The sequence below is a fragment of the Octodon degus genome, unplaced genomic scaffold (assembly GCF_000260255.1).
Source record: "Octodon degus isolate 3935 unplaced genomic scaffold, OctDeg1.0 scaffold00037, whole genome shotgun sequence".
In the NCBI taxonomy this organism is placed as follows: domain Eukaryota; kingdom Metazoa; phylum Chordata; class Mammalia; order Rodentia; family Octodontidae; genus Octodon; species Octodon degus.
Window position 1 is genome coordinate 9,705,550 of NW_004524613.1, and position 19,302 is coordinate 9,724,851.

General features: G+C 43.4%; 1 protein-coding gene across 7 annotated transcripts in view; it reads left to right on the forward strand.

The window, feature by feature from the left end:
• The window catches only part of Dhx35 (DEAH-box helicase 35), an 86,304-nt gene extending 67,371 nt beyond the window's left edge, over window positions 1–18,933 (forward strand). For all 7 annotated transcript variants that reach the window (XM_004630905.3, XM_023714884.1, XM_012514679.2 and 4 more), the window contains 5 exons: window positions 1,240–1,369; window positions 6,369–6,450; window positions 9,057–9,128; window positions 11,318–11,429; window positions 18,503–18,933. In XM_004630905.3, the coding sequence (XP_004630962.1) occupies window positions 1,240–1,369; window positions 6,369–6,450; window positions 9,057–9,128; window positions 11,318–11,429; window positions 18,503–18,547 (441 nt within the window). In that variant the 3' untranslated portion in view covers window positions 18,548–18,933. The remainder of the gene's footprint in view (window positions 1–1,239; window positions 1,370–6,368; window positions 6,451–9,056; window positions 9,129–11,317; window positions 11,430–18,502) is intronic.
• Window positions 18,934–19,302: the final 369 nt, after the last annotated feature.

Consider the following 19,302-nt stretch of genomic DNA (forward strand, 5'->3'; position numbering starts at 1 on the left):
TTGCCAGTCAAGCGGAAGACCCAATACTATTATGGGCTACTGGACTCTTTTAGAATATTTTGCTGAGTTAACACACCTATAATATTCAAATGACGGAACTAAACACAAAAGGGGATATATAAATGAATGTCCATTTTGTATCTGTGTGTTCAAAGTGGTTAGGATAGATATATAGTTACATTCTCTTAGTGACTAGAGGGATTTGTTCTAATAGTGTTTGTAAATAGGCTATCATGTCTGCATCTTGTACAGCAAATAACCACTAGGAAGACAGTATACAATGTGTTAATTATTGAAACCGTCCTACCAATTTGATTTGAAATTGTCTCATTGCTATTTGTCTGTCAATAAAATTATGGAAAAAAATAAAAGGAAAGGGAATAGTATTTTATGTATTCATTATTCACTTACATACTTTTTCGATGAGAAAATTTTTATTTTATCAGATACTTGAAAATGATTCAGTTAATGAACAGTTTCCAAGAAAAAAACTAAAACAAAATCATACTGTGACTTATGGGTTAAATCAGTTAAAATTCATTTGTGTGAGTACAATGTACTGTTTCTAATTGAGGCTTTTCCTAGCAATAGAATGTTGATATAGGTCTACATTGTATTGTTCTGTAGTAGTTTTCTGGGAAAATCTCCTGTGAATCACATTTCTTCTTCTTTTTTTTTTTTTTTTTTAATTTAAAGGACTTTCTAAACCTGGCTTAGAATGTAATTTCAGTGATACATTCCCAGAGCAAAAATTTAATCCAAGACAAGGGTCATACTTAAGAATTTGGGATAAAATTAAGCACTGTTGATAGCAAAATCATATTTGAGACAAGTAATAATTTGCAAATTATTTTTGCATTTAAGTGGCATATTGCTCTTCTGAGTAATAATGGTATAAACTGAAAGCTTGCTGAAAGGAGAGTTGATTTACAAAGACCCACAGGTTTGAGGGCCTTTCTGATCATGTCTTATTTATGTATTTGAGACTGCAAAGTGTTCTTCAGTTATCCTTTGCTCTGTAGTGTGAAAACTGAGGCTCAGAGGCCTCCCATGTGAGCGCAGTTGCCAATATCTATTTTGAGAGATGAGGCCAGGTAAGGCCAGTAACAATCTGAAGATACCTTGTCTCATTGAAAAGCATCTGGGGAAGAGAACAGAATTGTCTTCACGGTATTGCCCTAGTTGGGGGTCATTTCCATGCTCCTCTAATACTCCTTCTCTCTCTGTGTTGTTCTCTAGCATAATAAAAACTCTCAATGGTGTCAGGAACATTTCCTGAATTACAAGGGTCTTGTCAGAGCTGTGACTGTGAGAGAACAGTTGAAAAAGCTGCTTGTGAAGTTTCAGGTGCCCAAGATGTCTAGCGAAGGTGAGAATAAACTGCTCCTGTCTGTGACTGCCCTTTCTTTGCCTGACTTGCTTGCATTCATAGTGTTCTCGTGCTGCGCTAATGTGAGGCTCTGCAGTGTGCTCTGGCTCTATGCCAGGTTTTACGTTTGAATTACCTGCCTGAATGGTAGTTGAATATAAAGTTGTGTATTTTTCTCCAGGAACTTCATTTGTATTTCATTTCATAGGGGTATACTTACAAAAAAAAAAAAAGGAAAGAAAAAAAAAGAAAAAGCCAGAAAACTTAGGAAAGCACTTAAGAATCCTTAACATTCACATCATTGTGTGTCATGTAATTAATGTGATTGTGTGGTCATTGCAAGGAAAATTTCTTCTAAGTGGTTGGAGCTTAGGGCTATTACATAAAAATTATTTCCTTTTTGATGCCAACATTATTAAAGCAATTGCATGTATTTAGCCTGGCCAGTCCCTAAGGATAAGGCTAAACAGAACAATAAAAAAGCCTTTGACAATGACATTGATGCTATTGATTGAGGGCACAGGTTATACTGTACTCAGGAATGTACAGATGTTCTCTAGGTTTATCTCCCACTGTGGCAGGTGTCTATGAGAGCATTTTGACTTTATCTTTTTAATTTGTTTGAGCAGAGTCTTACTATGTGGTTTATACTGGCTTTGAACTTACTGTGTGCTCCAAGGTGGCCTCCAGTTCACAGTGAACCTCCCAAGTGCTGGGATTACAGGCAGGTGCCACCACACGCCACTAGCATTTTTACTTTACAGAGTAGTTGGAAAGTCCTAGGGACGAGTTAAATTCTGTTTAGGTGGCGTGGTTAGCAGACCCCATGTGTGCAGCCCAGAAGCCACATCCCTTCAGGCATCCAGTGATCAGTTGTCTTGAAAGCCTACTGGGTGCCCGGTATTGAGCCACATTCTCAATCTCACTGGTACTTGTTAATTTTTCTTGAGTGCTTTTAATAGGCCAGACAGTGTTGTGAATGTTTTCATGTTAATTGATTTAGGCTCACAACCATTGCTGTTATCTTCGTTTTATACATGAGATGCATGAGAATAATGAGGCTAAGGGGCCAGAGGTCATACAGGATGTGTATGATGGAGTCAGAACCTGGATTTTTTTGGTACTAGGAATTGAACTCAGGACTTTGTACTTGCCAGGCAGGCACTGAGAACCCAAGAAATTTTATTTCAGATTCTTCTACTGCCTCTGTGCTAAGAACAAGGATGAGTGATTAGAAGGTGACCAAGACCTGGTTCTTAGGGTGTAATGCATTGAAGGGAGAGACTCATTACAGATAGACAAATTGTAAGTCCTTTTTAGAATTTAAAATAGTAGACAGTACAGTAATTACATTCATAGCAGCAAGTATACCAGCAGTGCAGGAAGAGGGAACCCATGAAGTTGACCTAGAGAGGTAGTGGACATCCTGTCAAGTATTGGCGGCCTGGTAGAAGTAGAAAACAGAAGAAAGAGCACACTGGACCTGGAGGGCTATCAGGACAACTACTTGGAATAAGGAGCATATTAGATGCTGACAAGAAAGGGAAGAGTTGCCTCATTGGTGACTGGGTCACATTGGTGTAATGGATAGAAGCTTACAAGGGGCAGCTAACTGGGGAGGCTCCTGTCACTTGGCAGAGTAATTACGGTCTTGTTTCTGTGTCTGTGTATCTGAACCTGTTCTTTTTATCAAGGAATGCCTAGGAATAAGACGTTGTAAAGGAGAGTTGAGCTGTGGAGGGGCCACAAGCTGTTTTAATATCTAAGAAGCTTCCCTACCTTATCTCCAAGGAGCAAGTTTCAGTTTTGAGAGGACATATTGCCCTTGCGAAAATGACAAACTGAGTTAACCATGAATTTGCCACGTTTAGCCATATGAACTAGATTTGTGGTTATATAACACAGTCTAAAACAAGCCAGAAATTTACATGTCAATTTTGCCCTTGTGGGTTAAAATTTAAAATGGGTTAAGGAGAAAAATAGAAAAGTGGAAGAAGAGGGAGAGATTAGAAGTAAGACTGGAGGACAAAGAGGGGACCATGCTAACTTTGGGATACTGGTGCAGAAGACCTGAGGGAGAGAAGGAAGACATAAAAAGAACAGAAAAGAACCACAACCACAAAGATGCTACTACAGTTATACTCATATGAAAACAAGAGCAAACAATGGAGAAAAAAACAAAACAAAAAACCAAAATCACCACCACAACAAGCAAGAGAGAGAGAAAAAAAAGTGTACATCTAGCTGTCTCTGCTGTCACTGGTATACAGTGTGGAGACAGTCCTGATTTGTGCTGGTCTATCCCAGCCAGCCAGCAGTAGCTTTTTGGCGGGGTAGTAGATAATCTCTGAGCCTGGGTCTTCTGGCCTAGCCATACCTGCACCTTTTGGCCTGCAGCTGTCAGCGCACCTGCTTTGAGCCTGAGCCCAGCTGGGAGCCTCTAGGTGTAGCCAGCAACCACTGAGCTCAGTCAGCCCCTCTCCAAGAAGGCACCTGGCATCTGGCCAGTCGCTCTCTGGGGGATAACTGAGCCCTCAGCACTCACTGCCAGGTAATGTAGTTCTTCAGGTGCACTGCTCCCGTCCACTGTTGCTTCTCTGTGGAGGCCTCTAGGGGCACCAGCATTCATTGTGTGTCTGTAAGTTTGAATTGCCCTTCTTGTGAAGTGAGTCCTGTCTCAGGGAGAAGGCTCTGCCAATTACTTTCTTCCTGTTCCTTGAAGTTTCTTTTTCTTTTCTTTTTTTTCATTTTTTATTTATTTGGTACAGGGTCTTACTATGCAGCTTGGATTTGTAGTGATCTTCCTGTTTCAGCCTGCCCAGCACTGAGATTACAGGCATGCACCACCATGGTCTTGGTGGCTGACTCAGCCCTGTGGTGCTCGGGATTGAATGTCCTTGTGCTTGCCTAGTGCTTAGACCACTCAGCTATCTTTGTGGCCCTGAAGTTTCTTCTTTTCTTTTTTTAAATTTCTCTCTTCTTTTCTTTCTTTCTTTCTTTCTTTCTTTTTTTTTTTTTGCCTTTTGGAGATAGGGTTTCACGATGTAGTTCAGGCTGGTCTAGGATTCACTTTGTAGCATGGGTAGGCCTTGAACTCAACAGCACTCCTCCTGCCTTATTGAAGTTTCTATCTTTGTTCCTTCTGTGAGCCTCAATTCATGATTCAGATCCTTCCTGGGTCCATTTCCCTCCTTGTCTTTCTCATGTTGCTATATTGCAGTGTCTGGACAGCTGAACTAAAGTTCTTTCTCTGCTGCTTACCACTCCACCCTCTTGGCCTCCCTCTTGCCCTTGAGAAGAATGCTTGTTTTACATGAGAATTTCTTATTAGCAAAAAAAAGTGGACTGAATCTTAGATTAAATGATGGTTAGAGATATAGATTAGAGATGTGTCACCTTTCTGTTTGGGAATAATAAAATCATAGAGACTAGATAAGTTACATATAAAATTAAAAGATCTAGGAAATGGATAGTAAATGATTTTTAGTAATCATGAGATAGAAGATTCAAAACTTTATTATAAAGTAATTTTTTAAATTTAGAAAATACTAATGTCCAAGTTAATAAATGAGCAAAGGATTAGAATATAAAATTCACAAAAGAAGATATACTTGCAAACTAATTATAATCAGATAAATATAAAAGAAGTTAAATCTTTGTCAAAGGATAATGAAACTGATACTTTCATGTATTGATGGCTTTGTAAATAGTAATACCTTTTGGGAATTTGCCAACACACTATATTTCATTAGATCTGAGATACTGTTGTTTTATGTGTCATTGAGTAAAAAAAATGCCACTATGATTATAAAATGCTATCTTGATTTCAATGAATTAAAGCATAGGAAAATAAAAGTCTTAAAATTGAATGATATAAGCATGCAAATGATTCTATCCTTTTGTACAGTAATTTAGAATTTTTTTATTTATTTGAGGTACAGGGATCAAACTTGGAACCTTGCGCTTGCCCTGCAGGTGCTTATTGTTGAGGCACCCAGCCAGGGGCCCCTTCCCCCTTGCACCATTTCTGGTGTTCCCGGATGCGCCAAGGACAACTGTGCTGCAAAGGTTTAACCTGGACTGTCTGAGTCCAGCTGTTTATGCATGTAACTTTGTTTCAGCTTGCTTCGAGGACTCTATACTTTGTTCTCGGAACACCCTGGCCCAGCCAGGGACACTTTATGACTTCTCTTCCCCATTCCCACCTTCCCAGAACTCCCTGGCCCAGAGAAGGATGCTATATGACTCCCCTTTCCCTGCTTTATAAAGTCTCTGCCTCCCAAATCATTGCTGCCGTTCAGGTCCTCTGAACAGCCTGGTACATGCTAGTTGTCATCAATAAGCCACTCCTTTTGTGCCAGCTAACATGAGTGTGGTCTTATGTGGATTTGAGGGTGTCTTTTCCCGACAGTTTTCCTGTCACTTATGCTGCTGAGCTATCTCCCTGGCCCACTACAATTTATCTTATGGACATCATAATAAATGGAGAAGCTTTTGGCCCCCAAAGATGCTAACTGTAGTAGTAGAACCACCAGTTGAGATGGAAGATTTGCAAGTATCAAAGAATCATACACACTGTCTTATAACCACAAAGATAGTATAGTATTTTAATTTGGGTTTTGTGCAAAGAATATCATTCCCAGGAAGTGCTCTTGTGAGGAGTTCTGAGGTCTCCTTCAGCCTATGGAGTAGCGGTCTTAGGCTCTCGTGCTCAGCTTTCTTTTGGTCATCTGTTGCTACTGAAACAGTCAGGGATTGGAGGGTCCTCAGGTTAAGGCTGCTAGCAGCCCAACACTGCTGTCCTCAGCAGCCATTGTGGAAGTGGGGACTTTCCCACTTGGACTGTAGCAGTGCAGTAGTGGGCTGGCTCAGCAGATGGATTTGAGGTGACTTGCAGGCTCAGGGAGTGGTGCTAGAGCCTAGGTCCTGTGAGTCACAGCACAGGCATAGTGCTTGGAGCACCACAGTGTCATCTATCACTGTTTTCTGCCTTGTACAGGTGATCCAGATCCAGTCCTGAGGTGCATTGTTTCTGGATTCTTTGCAAATGCAGCAAGGTTTCATTCTACTGGAGCTTACAGGTAACATGATACTTTATGAAGTTACTAGTTGAAGGAGAGATCGTTAAAATGACCTAAACCCCAGAGAAAGCCAGTGTGTATAGATAGTACAGAATTTATTTTTTAATATTTATTTATTTTTATTTATTACATTTATTTATTGTGTGTGTGTGTGTGGCCAGCTCAGCCCACCAGGGGGCGGGCTGGCTGGCATGTGGTGCTGGAGGATCGAACCGAGGTCCCTGTGCTTTGCCAAGCTTGTTTCAAGTAGGTGCTTTAGACCACTGAGCCATCTCTCCAGCCCCCAGAATTTATTTTTAATTCATCATGCCCTCTTCCAAAACTGAGTTGACATTTGCTTTAAGCAAATTAATCTTAACTCTCTGGAAGTAGTTCTTAAGTATTCAGCCTATCCACGTGTTACAATGGTTGTTTTAGAAGGAGGACAGTTGTGTGTCTAGAGGCTGGTAATATCTCATTTCTAATACTGGAATAATTTTACTAGAGGAAACCATTAATGATGTTTCCCAGAGAAATTACTTTGGCTGTTGGGTAGTTTGCTACGTCTTCAGAACTCTGCAGAACTGAAGTCACTGTTATGGTATGGCTATAGTGGTTTCTTTGTGCTCTAGTTTTTAGATGAAGAAACCCACTGATCATTGATGCCTGTAATACATTTACTGTATTTATTTATTTATTTTCTTTTTGTGGTACTGGGGATTGAACTCAAGACCTTGTGCTTGCCAGGCAAGCAATTATTCTGCTGAGCTATCTCCCCAGCCCTTTACTGTATTTAAATACAGTAAAAACCCTTTTCTCCAAAGCTATACATTCTTATTCCTTGATTGTTACTTTTCATTTGTCTCTTCTGTCCTGTGCCTCACTGGATTCTCATCACAGCACTGTAGCCTGTTGAAAGCATGGTGCGCATCATTTTTTCATCTTTAATGAAGGACCAATCAAAAAGTTTCTCCCTAGCTATTTTTCAGATATCCTCAATATGTTGTTTTGTCATTAGTTTTTTTCCTCTCTCTCAGAAAATATTGGAGTCCTTTTATTTTAGGCGACCAAGAGATTCATTTCCCCAAACACTGGGCTTCTGTAAAGGGTCTAGATTTCAGTGAGGACTTTTCAGATTTGGCAGCCAGGTCTCCTTCATCCAGTATCCTGGTAGCCAATGGTTTGCACTTGATAGCACTGCACATTTCTGTCTAGTTGGTCTGTTTGTCACTCCAGCCAGGTAGTCTAGTTATCACTGTCATAATTCTGTTACCTGTCACCTGGGCCCCTGCCCACGCTGAACTATGTGTATTTCAGGGACCCTTCAGATGGGAGCAGAGGCCTGAGCCCCTCCCTGGTGCATGCCCCTCATTTGTCATGTGCATTGCTCTTCCCCTGAGCAGTGCTGATTAGCGTGACCACCTGTCCTCCCTCCCTCTGCCTCTCTTAATGATTTCAGTGGGCCTTCTAACAATCATTTCACCAATGTCCTCAACAAAAATAGAGGCTACACAAGAGACTCCAGGTCAGTCATTCCTTTGAGACAGAGTTCACTCACTGTCACCTGACCACCATCACATGGGGCAGCCAGGGACCTTGGAAGCGGGCTTTATTATGCTGGTGATGATCTCTGCTCTGGGCTTATTTTTTCCGAGGAGCAGATCCCTCCTGCCCACAGATGCAACTCCATAATTGTTTTGGGCAGCAGCCTCCTACTCTGTTAGTGTTCTCTTGTGATCTGGTCTTATTGGTAATCATATGCTCAGTTAACAGTTTTTGAATTAAATTCAAACAAATCTTAGTTGGCATTGAAAAATAACTGTTTCAGAGAAACTCACAGGCCAATACTAAGCTTCTGTATGCAGCTGTTCTTACCTTCTGTTGTCGTCTTTAAACTTAGTACTTAACTTTGTGTAATTAGAAAGTTTGTAGAAGAAATCTCATATATTATTTCTGTCCCAAAGGAAAAAAAAATTGGAAGAGAACCTGCAAAGATAAACATAAAGGATATAATATTAAATTCCAAAATATATTTTTAGAATGTCCAATGTCCATGTGTTGCCTTCTCTTCCTTTCTCATTATTTATTCTTTTTTTTTTTTTTTTTTTTGCGGAACCAGGGATTGAACTCAGGCCCTTGAGCTTGCCAGGCAAGCGCTTATTCTACTGAGCCATCTCCCTGGCCCTCATTATTTATTCTTTATATCTGTGGTGGTGACCAGAGAATCAAGTAGGGTACTGGGAAGAAGGAGAGAATTGTTTGGTTCAGGCAAAGTTCAGTCTGCTTGCATTTTTGGATAATTTTAAAATTTTTTTAATAATAATTACTTTTTATTTTAATTAACTTATTTTTGTATGTATTTGGTACAGGGTCTTACTATGCAGCTCAGACTCGTAGTGATCCTCCTGGTTTCAGCCTCCCCAGTGCTGGGATTACAGGCATGTGTCACCATACCCAGTCTTGGTGGCCAGCTCAATGTGCCTGCGGGTGGGGCTGGTGCAGCATGTGGTGCTGGGGATTGATCCCCAGTCCCTGCACTTGCATTGGATAACATTTTTTAAAAGTCCTGTGGGAAAGTTTGCTGTATATACTTGAAATGTGCTTCAGGTAAACTTCTGTCTCCTCAGGACCATCCGTGATGATCATGAGCTGCATATCCACCCGGCATCAGTCCTCTATGCAGAGAAGCCACCTCGCTGGTAAGCCTGCCCTGCTGCTGGGCCTGAGGTCTGCTTTGGGAGCAAGGCCTAGTTGTTCTTCATCTCTTGGCCTCCAGGGTCTGGCTCAGGCCCAGGCTCTGGAATACAGGTGCTCTGTACATGTTTGTTGGCTTTGTTATTAGGTGGAATCTTCTTCATCAAGGTTCCCCTTAAGGAAATAGTGATATGTATTTCCACGCTCCTCTTTTGAGCAAATGTTTGCTTTTACTCACTGACTAGCTGCTGATCTCTTGGGTCAGCAAGATAGGTCAGCAGACTAAGTGCTTGTTTAGGCAGACACAGAGACCAGGTAAGATCCCCAGTACCCTGTATGCCTTGCCAGCTCTGCCCTGCCCCTGGGTGCGCTGAGCTGGCTACCAAGTCCAGGCATGGTGGCACATGTCTGTGATCCCAGTGCTGGGGAGGCTGAAAGCAGGAGGATCACTAGGAGTCTGAGCTGCATAGTGAGACCCTGTAACAAATACATAATTAATAAATAAGTAAATGCTGATCTCTCCATAGCACAGTTATGCTGAGATGGCTTGGGGTCCAGCTCATAGTCCCGGCATAGACAGATCCAGGCAGATTCCTGTATTGCAGAAGGTGTTTGCTGAGGTTGGCAATCAAGTGCTGACAGTGTCAGGACTGGCTTTGTATAGGGGATAGCATTTCCCAGGACCTACAAACCAATTTTTCAGGCATTTGAAATGAGGAAGTAGAATGAGCAAAGATGTGGCAACATGAAGGAACTTCATATCCTTGGGGACTGGGAAATCATGGTATGGGTATTGAGGGCTACCAAAGGGGTGACCCCTGCCCATGTGCAAAACTGGCTGGGAAGGAAAAGGTAAGTGCACAAGTTGGGAGAAGCCATTTAGTCATTCTGAAGTGTTTTGATGGGTTGTGTTTATGTCTGTTCAATTTAATACTGCTACAGGAATTTTATTTTCTGCCTTTTAAAATTTAATTTTTGTAATTTGGTTATATTTTATACAAAAGTATTGATTGACAGTGGATTAGAATGTTAAAGACAACAACAGCTGATCTTTTACCAATTGGAAGATGGAGGGAGAGTATTGGGGAACAGGGAGGGGTGTGTCTACAGACAAGAGAGGGAGGGTATGGAAGATAAAGTCAGAGGGCAGAGAGATCTGTTGTCTGGTAATTTGTAGCATAGACCAATGGTTTTCCAAGTGTGATATCCAGACTGGCATCAGCACCATCTGAAAACTTGGGGGAAGTGCAGACTTATCCAGCTCTGGATTTAGAAATGTTACCCTGTGGCCATTACCATGTAGAGTAAGTTGAAGAGAGGAGTGAAACATGAGTTCTGGATCCCTTTCCTAAGCGTTTGCTATTTTGGGGTGATTAAATTTGAAAAGGTTTATTTTCCTGCTCTGTTTGCAAGGAATTCTGAAGGGCAAATAGGGCAGGGTGGAAGTCCAGCCAGCCTGGACGCAGGCCCGGGCTGCTCATGTAACCAAGAAGTTGACCCTTCCTCCTGTCTCTGTGCAGATCTCTATCAGCTGCAGTTGATCCAGTGGTGGTGGGGCGAAGGTAACCAGTGTGCCTCTGAGCCTTCAGGGCACTGAGCGGCATCCTGAATCAATACTTCAGATGCCTCAGAAGCTGCTGTCTATTAATATGTGCTCCTGAAGTCTGGGAACTTGAACATATGTACTTGGCTTCTGGTTGTGCATTACCTCAGCCTCTTTTTTCCTTTCCTTAAATAAAGTTATAATTTATATATAGTCAAAGATCAAAGTGTATACACCTATGTAACTTGCATTCTAAATAAGGTAAAAATTTTTTTTTTCATCACTCTGAGAAGCTCTTTTGTGTCTCATAGTTACTTCTCAGCCCTTTTCAGAATCAGGCAAGCCTTATTCTCTATTTTAGCATTTCCATTTAAGTCCTTAATTTCTTTTCCGAGTTCTAAATGCAGGCTAAAACTCTAGAAAGGTTCTTCGCAGTTAACTCAGGTGCCCTCGTAGGAAATCATGTGGGTGTGGTGTCTCATGTAGAACGGAAGCTCTGACCCTCACTCAGGCCATGCTAGTGAGCAGCATGGATGCGTGTGCTCAGTGAGGGGCCTGCCCTGTGTCTGTGCCACCTAAGGTTAGGGGAAGAGATGCCTCCTCTATAACTGTGTTCCTGACCATCCTAAGATGTGCTTTTTCTTGTTACAGGGTCATCTACAATGAAGTTATACAGACCTCTAAGTATTACATGAGAGATGTGACTGCCATCGAATCTGCTTGGCTGTTGGAGCTGGCTCCACACTTCTATCAACAAGGAACGGTAGGAATGGACAGAGGCTGTTCTCCAAGCTGCCAGCTAGAAGCTTCTTCTTATTTTGAATACAATTATTCCAATGTAATAGCTGAAATTTGTCGTCCCCTCCCCACTTACATATCCCTGAACATTCGGGATAAAAGCACTTGATCATTGGCTTCATAGAAAAGTTCAATTAAAAATAAGTCCCTCGGGGCCAGGGAGATGGCTCAGTGGAATAAGTACTTGCCTGGCAAATGAAAGGGCCTGAGTTCAATCCCTGAAAAAAAAGTCCCTCCATAAGGAGAAGAAAAGAAAAAACAGTAACAGTCTCTCTCCTCTCTGTTTTGGGTCCTCTTAATGCCTTCCCAAAGCAGTTTCCTCACCCTTAGGACTGGCATTAGGAGTGGCACAGGTTCTCTAATGAGGACCACCCCAGAGCCTGGAAGCAGGCACCGAGATGAGAAGCTCATTGATGGGTGACGGTAAGCAGTGTGCGGGCAGCTGGTGTGCACCGTCTGCCATGGGAGGCCATGTGCAGGATGAGTGCAGTCAAGAGCATTGGAGAGCACATTGAGAGCTTTGTTTTCTCCTTTAGTTTTGCAAGCAATGGTTCATTTATTGCCCCAGAAAAACATAGGATTTGGCATCTCATCTGTGGAATGGATGCTCTGGCCCACACTCAGGTCCTGCTGCTCAGTGAGCAGCACGGGCACATGTGTCTTTTTCCCACTTCTACCTGGGAAAGTGTCTGCTTGTATTTTTTTCCAAGCTTCTATCTATGTCTTTTTTTCCTGTAGCCTGAAGAACTTCCTTTATTGTGTCTGTTAGGACACACCTGCTATTGAAGTATTCTTTTAGTATTAATTTCTTTGCAAATGTCTTTACTTCATTTTCATTTTTCAAAGATATTTTTCTGTAGAGTTCCTTTTGTGTGTGTGTGTGTGTGTGTGTGTGTGTGTATGTGTGTCTCTTTTTTAGAGAGGGTCTCACCATGCAGTTCAAACTGGCCTTGTGCCCACTTTGTATCCCAGGCTGGTCTTGAACTTGCAACAGTGCTCCTGCCTCAGCCTCCTGATGCTGAGATTACAGGTGTGCACCACTGTGCTGGGCTTCTTTTTTTGTAGGGGGAGTATGGTCTTTGTCTCAGTTACTTGTCTCTCATTGCTGGGACAAATACCAGACACTCAAAGGAAGGAAAGGTTTATTTATTTTATTTTATTTATGTATTTAGTATAGGGTCTACAGGGTCTCACTACATAGATTGGACTCATAATGATTCTCCTGTTTTCAGCCTCCCAAGCATTGGGATTATAGGCGTTCCCCACCACACCCAGTCCTAATCACTGTCTCAGCACACCCTGGGGGCGGGGCCAGCAGGGCACACCAGGAATTGAACCCTTATCCCTGCACTCTGCCTAAGCAGGCACTCGGATCTGCTGAGCCTTTTGGCTGGCCCTAGGAAAGGTTTATTTAACTCATAGTTACTGTAGGTTTTAGTCCATACTCAGCTGGCTCCAAGGCAGAGTGGCACATCACAGAGATCAACCTTTCATGGTGGCAGCAAAGAGCAGAGAGCAAAATGGAGGAGCAGCAGCAACAGTGGCTGCAGAGGGGAAGTCTGTCTCCCTTAAGGTGCATTCAGGCTCTCTGCCCCGGCCTGGGAGTAGTACTCACACCCATCATCTCAGCAGCACTCACACCCGTAATCCCAGTGCATCATGAATTAATCACAGACTCTAGAAGTCCACCCCATGACTACATGAGGCTTTGGGGGGACAACTAGACACAAACCTTAACAGTCTGCTATGTAGTCCAGTCTGGCCTCAAATTCATGCCATCTTCCTGCCTGGGCCACCTGAGTGCTGGGTTTTGACCTTGCTCTTGCCAGGTAGTTACTGTGCCACTGAGCTCTGTTCTTATCCCCCAAGTGCTGGGTTTGCAGGAGTGCATCACCTTGCTGTGTTTTTCATTTTAACTTTTTTTTTTTTTTTTGCGGTACCGGGGATCAAACTTGGGACTTTATGCTTGCCAGGCAGGTGCTTAAAGCAGCTCAGCCATCTCCCTGGCCCTCATTTTAGCATTTTAAAGAGTGTATTGTATTGCTTTTTGGTTTGGAGTGTTTGCAAGAACCCAGCAGTCATTTCCATGGTTGTTCCTCTTTATATAATGGTTTCTGCTGCTACTGTGGATCCTTTTAGTTTTTTTCCTTTATCTTTGATTTTTAGCAGTACGACATATGAAGTGCTTATCTTTGTGTTTATCCAGTGTGCAGTTTGCTGAGTTTATTGGATATTAGAGTTGATGTTTAAAATCATATTTAAGATAACTATTCTTTTAAGTATTTCTTGTGCTCCATTATCCCCTTACCAGCTCCCCTGAAACTCCATTTATATATGAATTAGAGCTCTTGGTATTGTCTCACGTGTCACAAAGGCTCTGATCTTTGTTTTTTGCTTCATTTGGGACAGTTTATCTTGCCCTATCTTTGACTTTACCTCTCCCTTTCACTTTGATTTTTACTTTTACATTTCTGTTTAATACTTCATGTGTTTACTCATTGCATCCATCTTTAAGTTTTTGAACATGTGTATAACAACAGTTGTAAAACTTGTCTACTAATTCATCTGTTGTCATTTCTTTTTTGTTTTATTTTTTAGGGGAGAGTCTACAGGGTGTTCAGGGCCTCACTACTAGATCTGACTCATAGTAATCTGCCTGTTTTCAGCCTCCCACGAGCTGGGATTACAAGTGCGCACCACCACGCCCAGTCTCAATTGCCCTCTCAGCACACCCTAGGGGCGGGCGGGGCCAGCATGGCAGGCCCTTGGATTGAACCCCTGGCCCCTGCACCTGCTTGCAGGTGCTTTAATGCGCTGAGATATTTGACTGGCCCTGTCATTTGATATTTTTGTTTGTATTTTTTATTTTTCTTCAGTTTGCTATTTCTCTTGTGCAGTAATTTTTGTTGTGTGTTGGATGTTGTAGATGCGATGTGAGTCTGGGTTTGTTTTCTTTGTATAGAATTTTGTATCGGTGTCTTCTGGACATCAGTTTGTTTATTGGCACCTCAGTTTGATTCTGCTAAGACATGATCTTGGTCATTAATAGGGCAGGTCTTAGCTACATGTCTAAGGTATAGTTCTTGATGTCTCAGTCAAATACCTGGAATACTGAACGAGGTCTCAGTACTCAAATGCATCAGAGTTCTGCCTTCACCAGCACTGCACAAACCTGTAAAATCTCCATTTTGGCTGGTAGCTTCCTGGTACTGTACTCTGCCATTCTCATTAAACTCTTGGCGTGCACATGTGCAGGTTGGATTTCAGCCAAAGGCTTCAGGATAACCCTGTGGAGGCTTATGGTGCTTCTTTTTTCTGATGCTTTGTTCTGCAGATTCCAGCTGGTATGGCAACCCTGAACTCTTGTCTGTTTCCTTCAGTCTTCTCTGTTTAGAATTTACCTCCTTCTGCCAGGTGCTAGAGGCCTCTATAGAGACCCAGAGTGAATGTGAAACACTCCTTTTGTTTTCTTTGTCAAGGATTACAGTCCCTCTTGGGGTGGTGCTCAGAGGTAGAGCAGGTGCTTAGCATGTATGCGCTAGCATATATGAAATGGTGGGTGCTTAATATGTGGGTTCAGTTTTCAGTAAACACACACACACACAAACATACACACACAGAGAATTAGAGATTAGAGCCTTGCGCTGTTCTAATGCCTGAAAAAAGTTATGCCATACATTTTTTCAGGTTTCCTGTTATTTATAGTATAAAGGAAAGTCTGAGACCTGGTACTCTTATCAGGGATGGAATTGGACTGAGCAGTGTTTCAAACCAAAATCTCAATTGTTTGTTGCATTTAAAAATTTGGAGAATAGCCTGGAACCCTGGACATGCTGTGTTGTCCCTGAAGCCAAGTGTGGTGGCACACACCTGTAATCCTGATGCAGGGGAGGCTGAGACGGGAGGATTATTTTGAGTCTGAGCTGTGTAGTGAGACCCTGTATCAAAATGAATAAAATAAAATTAAATTTCTAAAAATTCAGAGATTTAAGTGAGTCTGGGTACCAGATGCTCGTAGGCCCAGCACCTTGGGTGGCTGAGGCAGGGAGCTCACTTGGGCCCACGAGTTGGATACCAGCCTGGGCAGTGTAGGAGGGAGATTTAATTTTTTTTTCAATTAAATACAAATATCTGGCTTTTCTTGAAATAGATATTAAATCTGGTGACACAGAGGCCAAGGTGCTGCTTTGTGACTGTCAGCAGGAACCAGGAATGGCTCTGCTTTCCATGTGTCACAGAGCTGTGACACTGGTTCATTCACTCCCTCAGCTCTTGGAGAGCCTTGCGTTTGTGACCCTCTAAGTAGTCTTGTCGTCCCTCTTTGTAATGTTGAAGAGAATTGCCCTTCTAAGTCTTATAATATTGAGTCCTTATCCAGCCAAACAAAAGACAATTCAAATGTTCATAGTTCTTTTTTTGTTTTTTTCTTTGTGGTTTGAGCGATTGAATCCAGAGCCCATGCAAGGTAGGCAAATACCCTTCCACTAATTAAGCAATATCTTCCACCTTTTTTTAAATTTAAATTTTTATTTTTGACATAGAATCTTGCTAAGATACCCTAAGATAATCTTGCTTGAACTCTTGAGCCTCCTGCTTCAGCTTCCCAATTATAGGCATGTGACACTGAGAGCAGCCCTTTATAGTTCTCCACACATCCTCATACAGATATTTCTGCTTGAAAGCAGATCTGCAGCAACCAGTGAAAATGCAGGGTTTGTTGTTTGTACTTTATTGGGTTGAAAAGAGTAAACCTACAGTGGAAGAAAATGTTTTCTTTCAAAATGTCTCGACTAGAAAACAGTAGACTCTAGGAGTGCAAGAGAAGTGGTTAGAAATGCAGGCCAGAGGCGGAGAGCAGGCTGCGCCTGTGAACGTGCCTGTTAGGTAATAGGACGCTAGCAGTTGGGGATAATCCTGGAAGTGTCTTGGATTCATTTAGGCTCTTGGAGAACAGAATTAGCCTGGATTCTGAGTCATTTTCCCTTCTTAGCTGAAAATTACAGCTTCTTTAGGTTAAACTCACAAAGTTAAAGAGCAGATAGTTTCAGAAGTTTGAGGGAAATGACAGGCTCTCCAGATGCCTTTCACCCCATCACCTCCACTGTGATCTCAGTATTTTTAGCAAGGCTGGGAGCGTTAAAAACCAACATCCTCATTGTTCAGCAAGTGTTCCTACCTCCCTCCGTTGGAAACTTCGCCTTTTCTTAACTAAGTCCAAAGACACTTCTACTGTTTTTTTTTTTTGGCAGAACTGGGGATTGAACTCAGGCCCTTGCGCTTGCCAGGCAGGACACTTCTACTTTTAACTTTTCCAAAGAAGATGGAATTTTTTCGGTCCTCTGAGTCTTCAGGGGCTGCCCATCTATGGTAGATATTCTTTGTTAAACATAATTCAGTGCTTCACCACTGCGCACCACCCACAGATTGTCTCTGCTTTGTTCCTGGCACCAGTGGTCGCTTTCCATCTCATCTTTCAGTGCTGCACTCACTCTGCAAAGAGACCCAAAATGGTCCAGAGTCTGTTTTGTTTATAACCAACATTCTTTCCAGAAATTGAGGACCAAAAATGGCCCCACAGGCAGGATGGTGTCATTGCCCATTCTGAGCTAAGGCCATGGTTATCTAATATTAGTTGTAGGGTCCTGTCAGGTGAAGTACTGAGAAAACTAACTGAAAATTAGCAAGACCGATATCTGGCCAGAGGAGGCACAGGGATTCCTGTTGAAAGATTTGTCTTCCAGTTCTTAACCTTTTTCTAGATTCTCAAAGATACCATTGTTATCCAGCGCAAACCCTTCTAGCCTGGTCTTTACCAGCCACCTGCACTGCCATGGTCCTTCCTCAGGTGTGAGTAGAGAGAAAGTCTGACTTCGGGCTGCTCTTTCAGAGGAAGGTCCTGTGCCGAGTCACCTCTCAGCTTGCAGTGGCTGTGTGTGGCATGTTCTTTCGGGGCCTGTAGTTCTCCATGTGATGGTGCCAGGGCTTGCTGTTGGGTGGTCATGGAGTGTGCTGGGATACGGGGTTTGGGACTTAGCAGGTGCAGGTGGGAAGATTATTGATGGGGTATCAGAAATCCCTCAGTTGGTGAGAGGAAGTTCATTATTAGAAGCTCATGTTCACATATGCCACCATAAATGTTTATTGTAAAATTTCTAGCATTTTGGTTTTACCTTAAAATGTGAACACTTTCACCCCTTAGCCTTGTTGTCTGATACCCATGATGATAATCTTAGTAAACCTTATATTTTTACTGGTTGTGACATTTCTGGGAAAAGGGTCACTAGGAAGTATTCTTTTCCTCTCTGCCTTCCTAGCTTGTGTGTTGCTTTAGCAGACAGGGATGTGGATTTAGTGCTATCCTTGAGAATAGGCACTGCCCATGTTGAGACAGTTGGTAAATCACCTGATGCTCTGGTGCCTCAGGAAAGGATCCTTTTCTTTGAGTATTTAGGAACTTCTTGGACTGTCGAGGTCAGCCCTGCCCAGTCCTTTTAGCATCTAGGTTCAGCAGCAGTGCTGCCTGTGGGCTGGGGTCAGAGGAGCTGTCTGAAGGCAAACCTTTCATTGGCAGGTGCCCCAGGGTCCTGTGTAGCCAGGTTCATTGTGTCGTTGGCCTGGGGCTGCTCATAACCTCCCTCAGAGCTGTGTTCTTTTTTTAAAAAGCTTTGTTTATTTGGTACAGGGTCTTGCTATGCTTTTCAGACTCATAGTGACCCTCCTGTCTCAGCCTCCCTAGTGCTGAGATCATAGGAAGGTATCACCACTCCTGGTTAGGGGCTGGCATGGCATGCAGTACTGGGGATCGAATCTAGGTCCTTGCATTTGCTGGGCAGGCGCTTAGAATGCTGAGATGTCTCCCCAGCCCAGACCTGTGTTCTGTGTTGGTCACATGGGCTTTCCCCCTCTGTGTTTTCTGAAGACATAGCATTTCTAGAGAAGTCGCAGATCAAATGATTGACTTAATTTAATCACTGCCATGGGAACTATGCTGGAGTTTGGTTTCTTTGTCTAACTATGGTGATTTCTGTTCTTTTCCAGCACCTGTCCCTGAAAGCCAAGAGGGCCAAGGTCCAGGACCAGTGAGTGAATGCAGCTGCTCAGTGTCCTCTGTTCCTTGCTGCCCTGGCTGAGCTGGCACAGTTCATGTGAGACCTGCAGAAGCGCTGGAGTGTGTGCGGCCACTCAGCAGCCCCTTTCATCCTGCTCTCCTCGGCATTTGCAGTCCTTGCTGGGAATGCAGAGGAGCCTGTGTGGGCGGGTGTCCGGCCGCATGGCTCCCAGGCAGAGCGGGGGCGGGCTGAGCTGTGCTCTTGGCTCCCTCAGCACGCTTACATACCTGCTCACATACCCGGTGTGCCACCTCTCCAGGCGCCGGCCTACCCTGCACAGGGAGGAGGAGGAAAGTTAGCCTCTGGAGGCTGCCTTGTGTGATGTACAGCGCGCCGTAGACACAGGTGTGCTGGGCTGGCTGTGCTCCGCCTGCTGTGGCCACAGCTGTGCTGTCCACTGCCAGGTGCACACAGCGTGCATCTCCGAAGCAGGAGACCTTGGAGAGGCTGGCGATCTCTGCCTGCCATGAGGGACGATGTCTGTTGGACACAAGGGTTCCCAGACAAAGCAGCTTCTGTGTCCTCTGCCCCGTCCCTGCTTCTCTGCAGCCCCGGGCTTGCGAGGGCCTGGGAAGCCCCGAAGTCTCCTCGGCCCAGGGTCTGTCCTTCCCAAGTGGACTTAGCGTTCTCTCCAGATGCGATGTGGTGTTCAGGAGCCACTCGCTGAGCACTGCTGAAGGCTCTTCAGCTCCAGCCCCATGCAGCTGCTCCATAGCAGGAATCACTCTG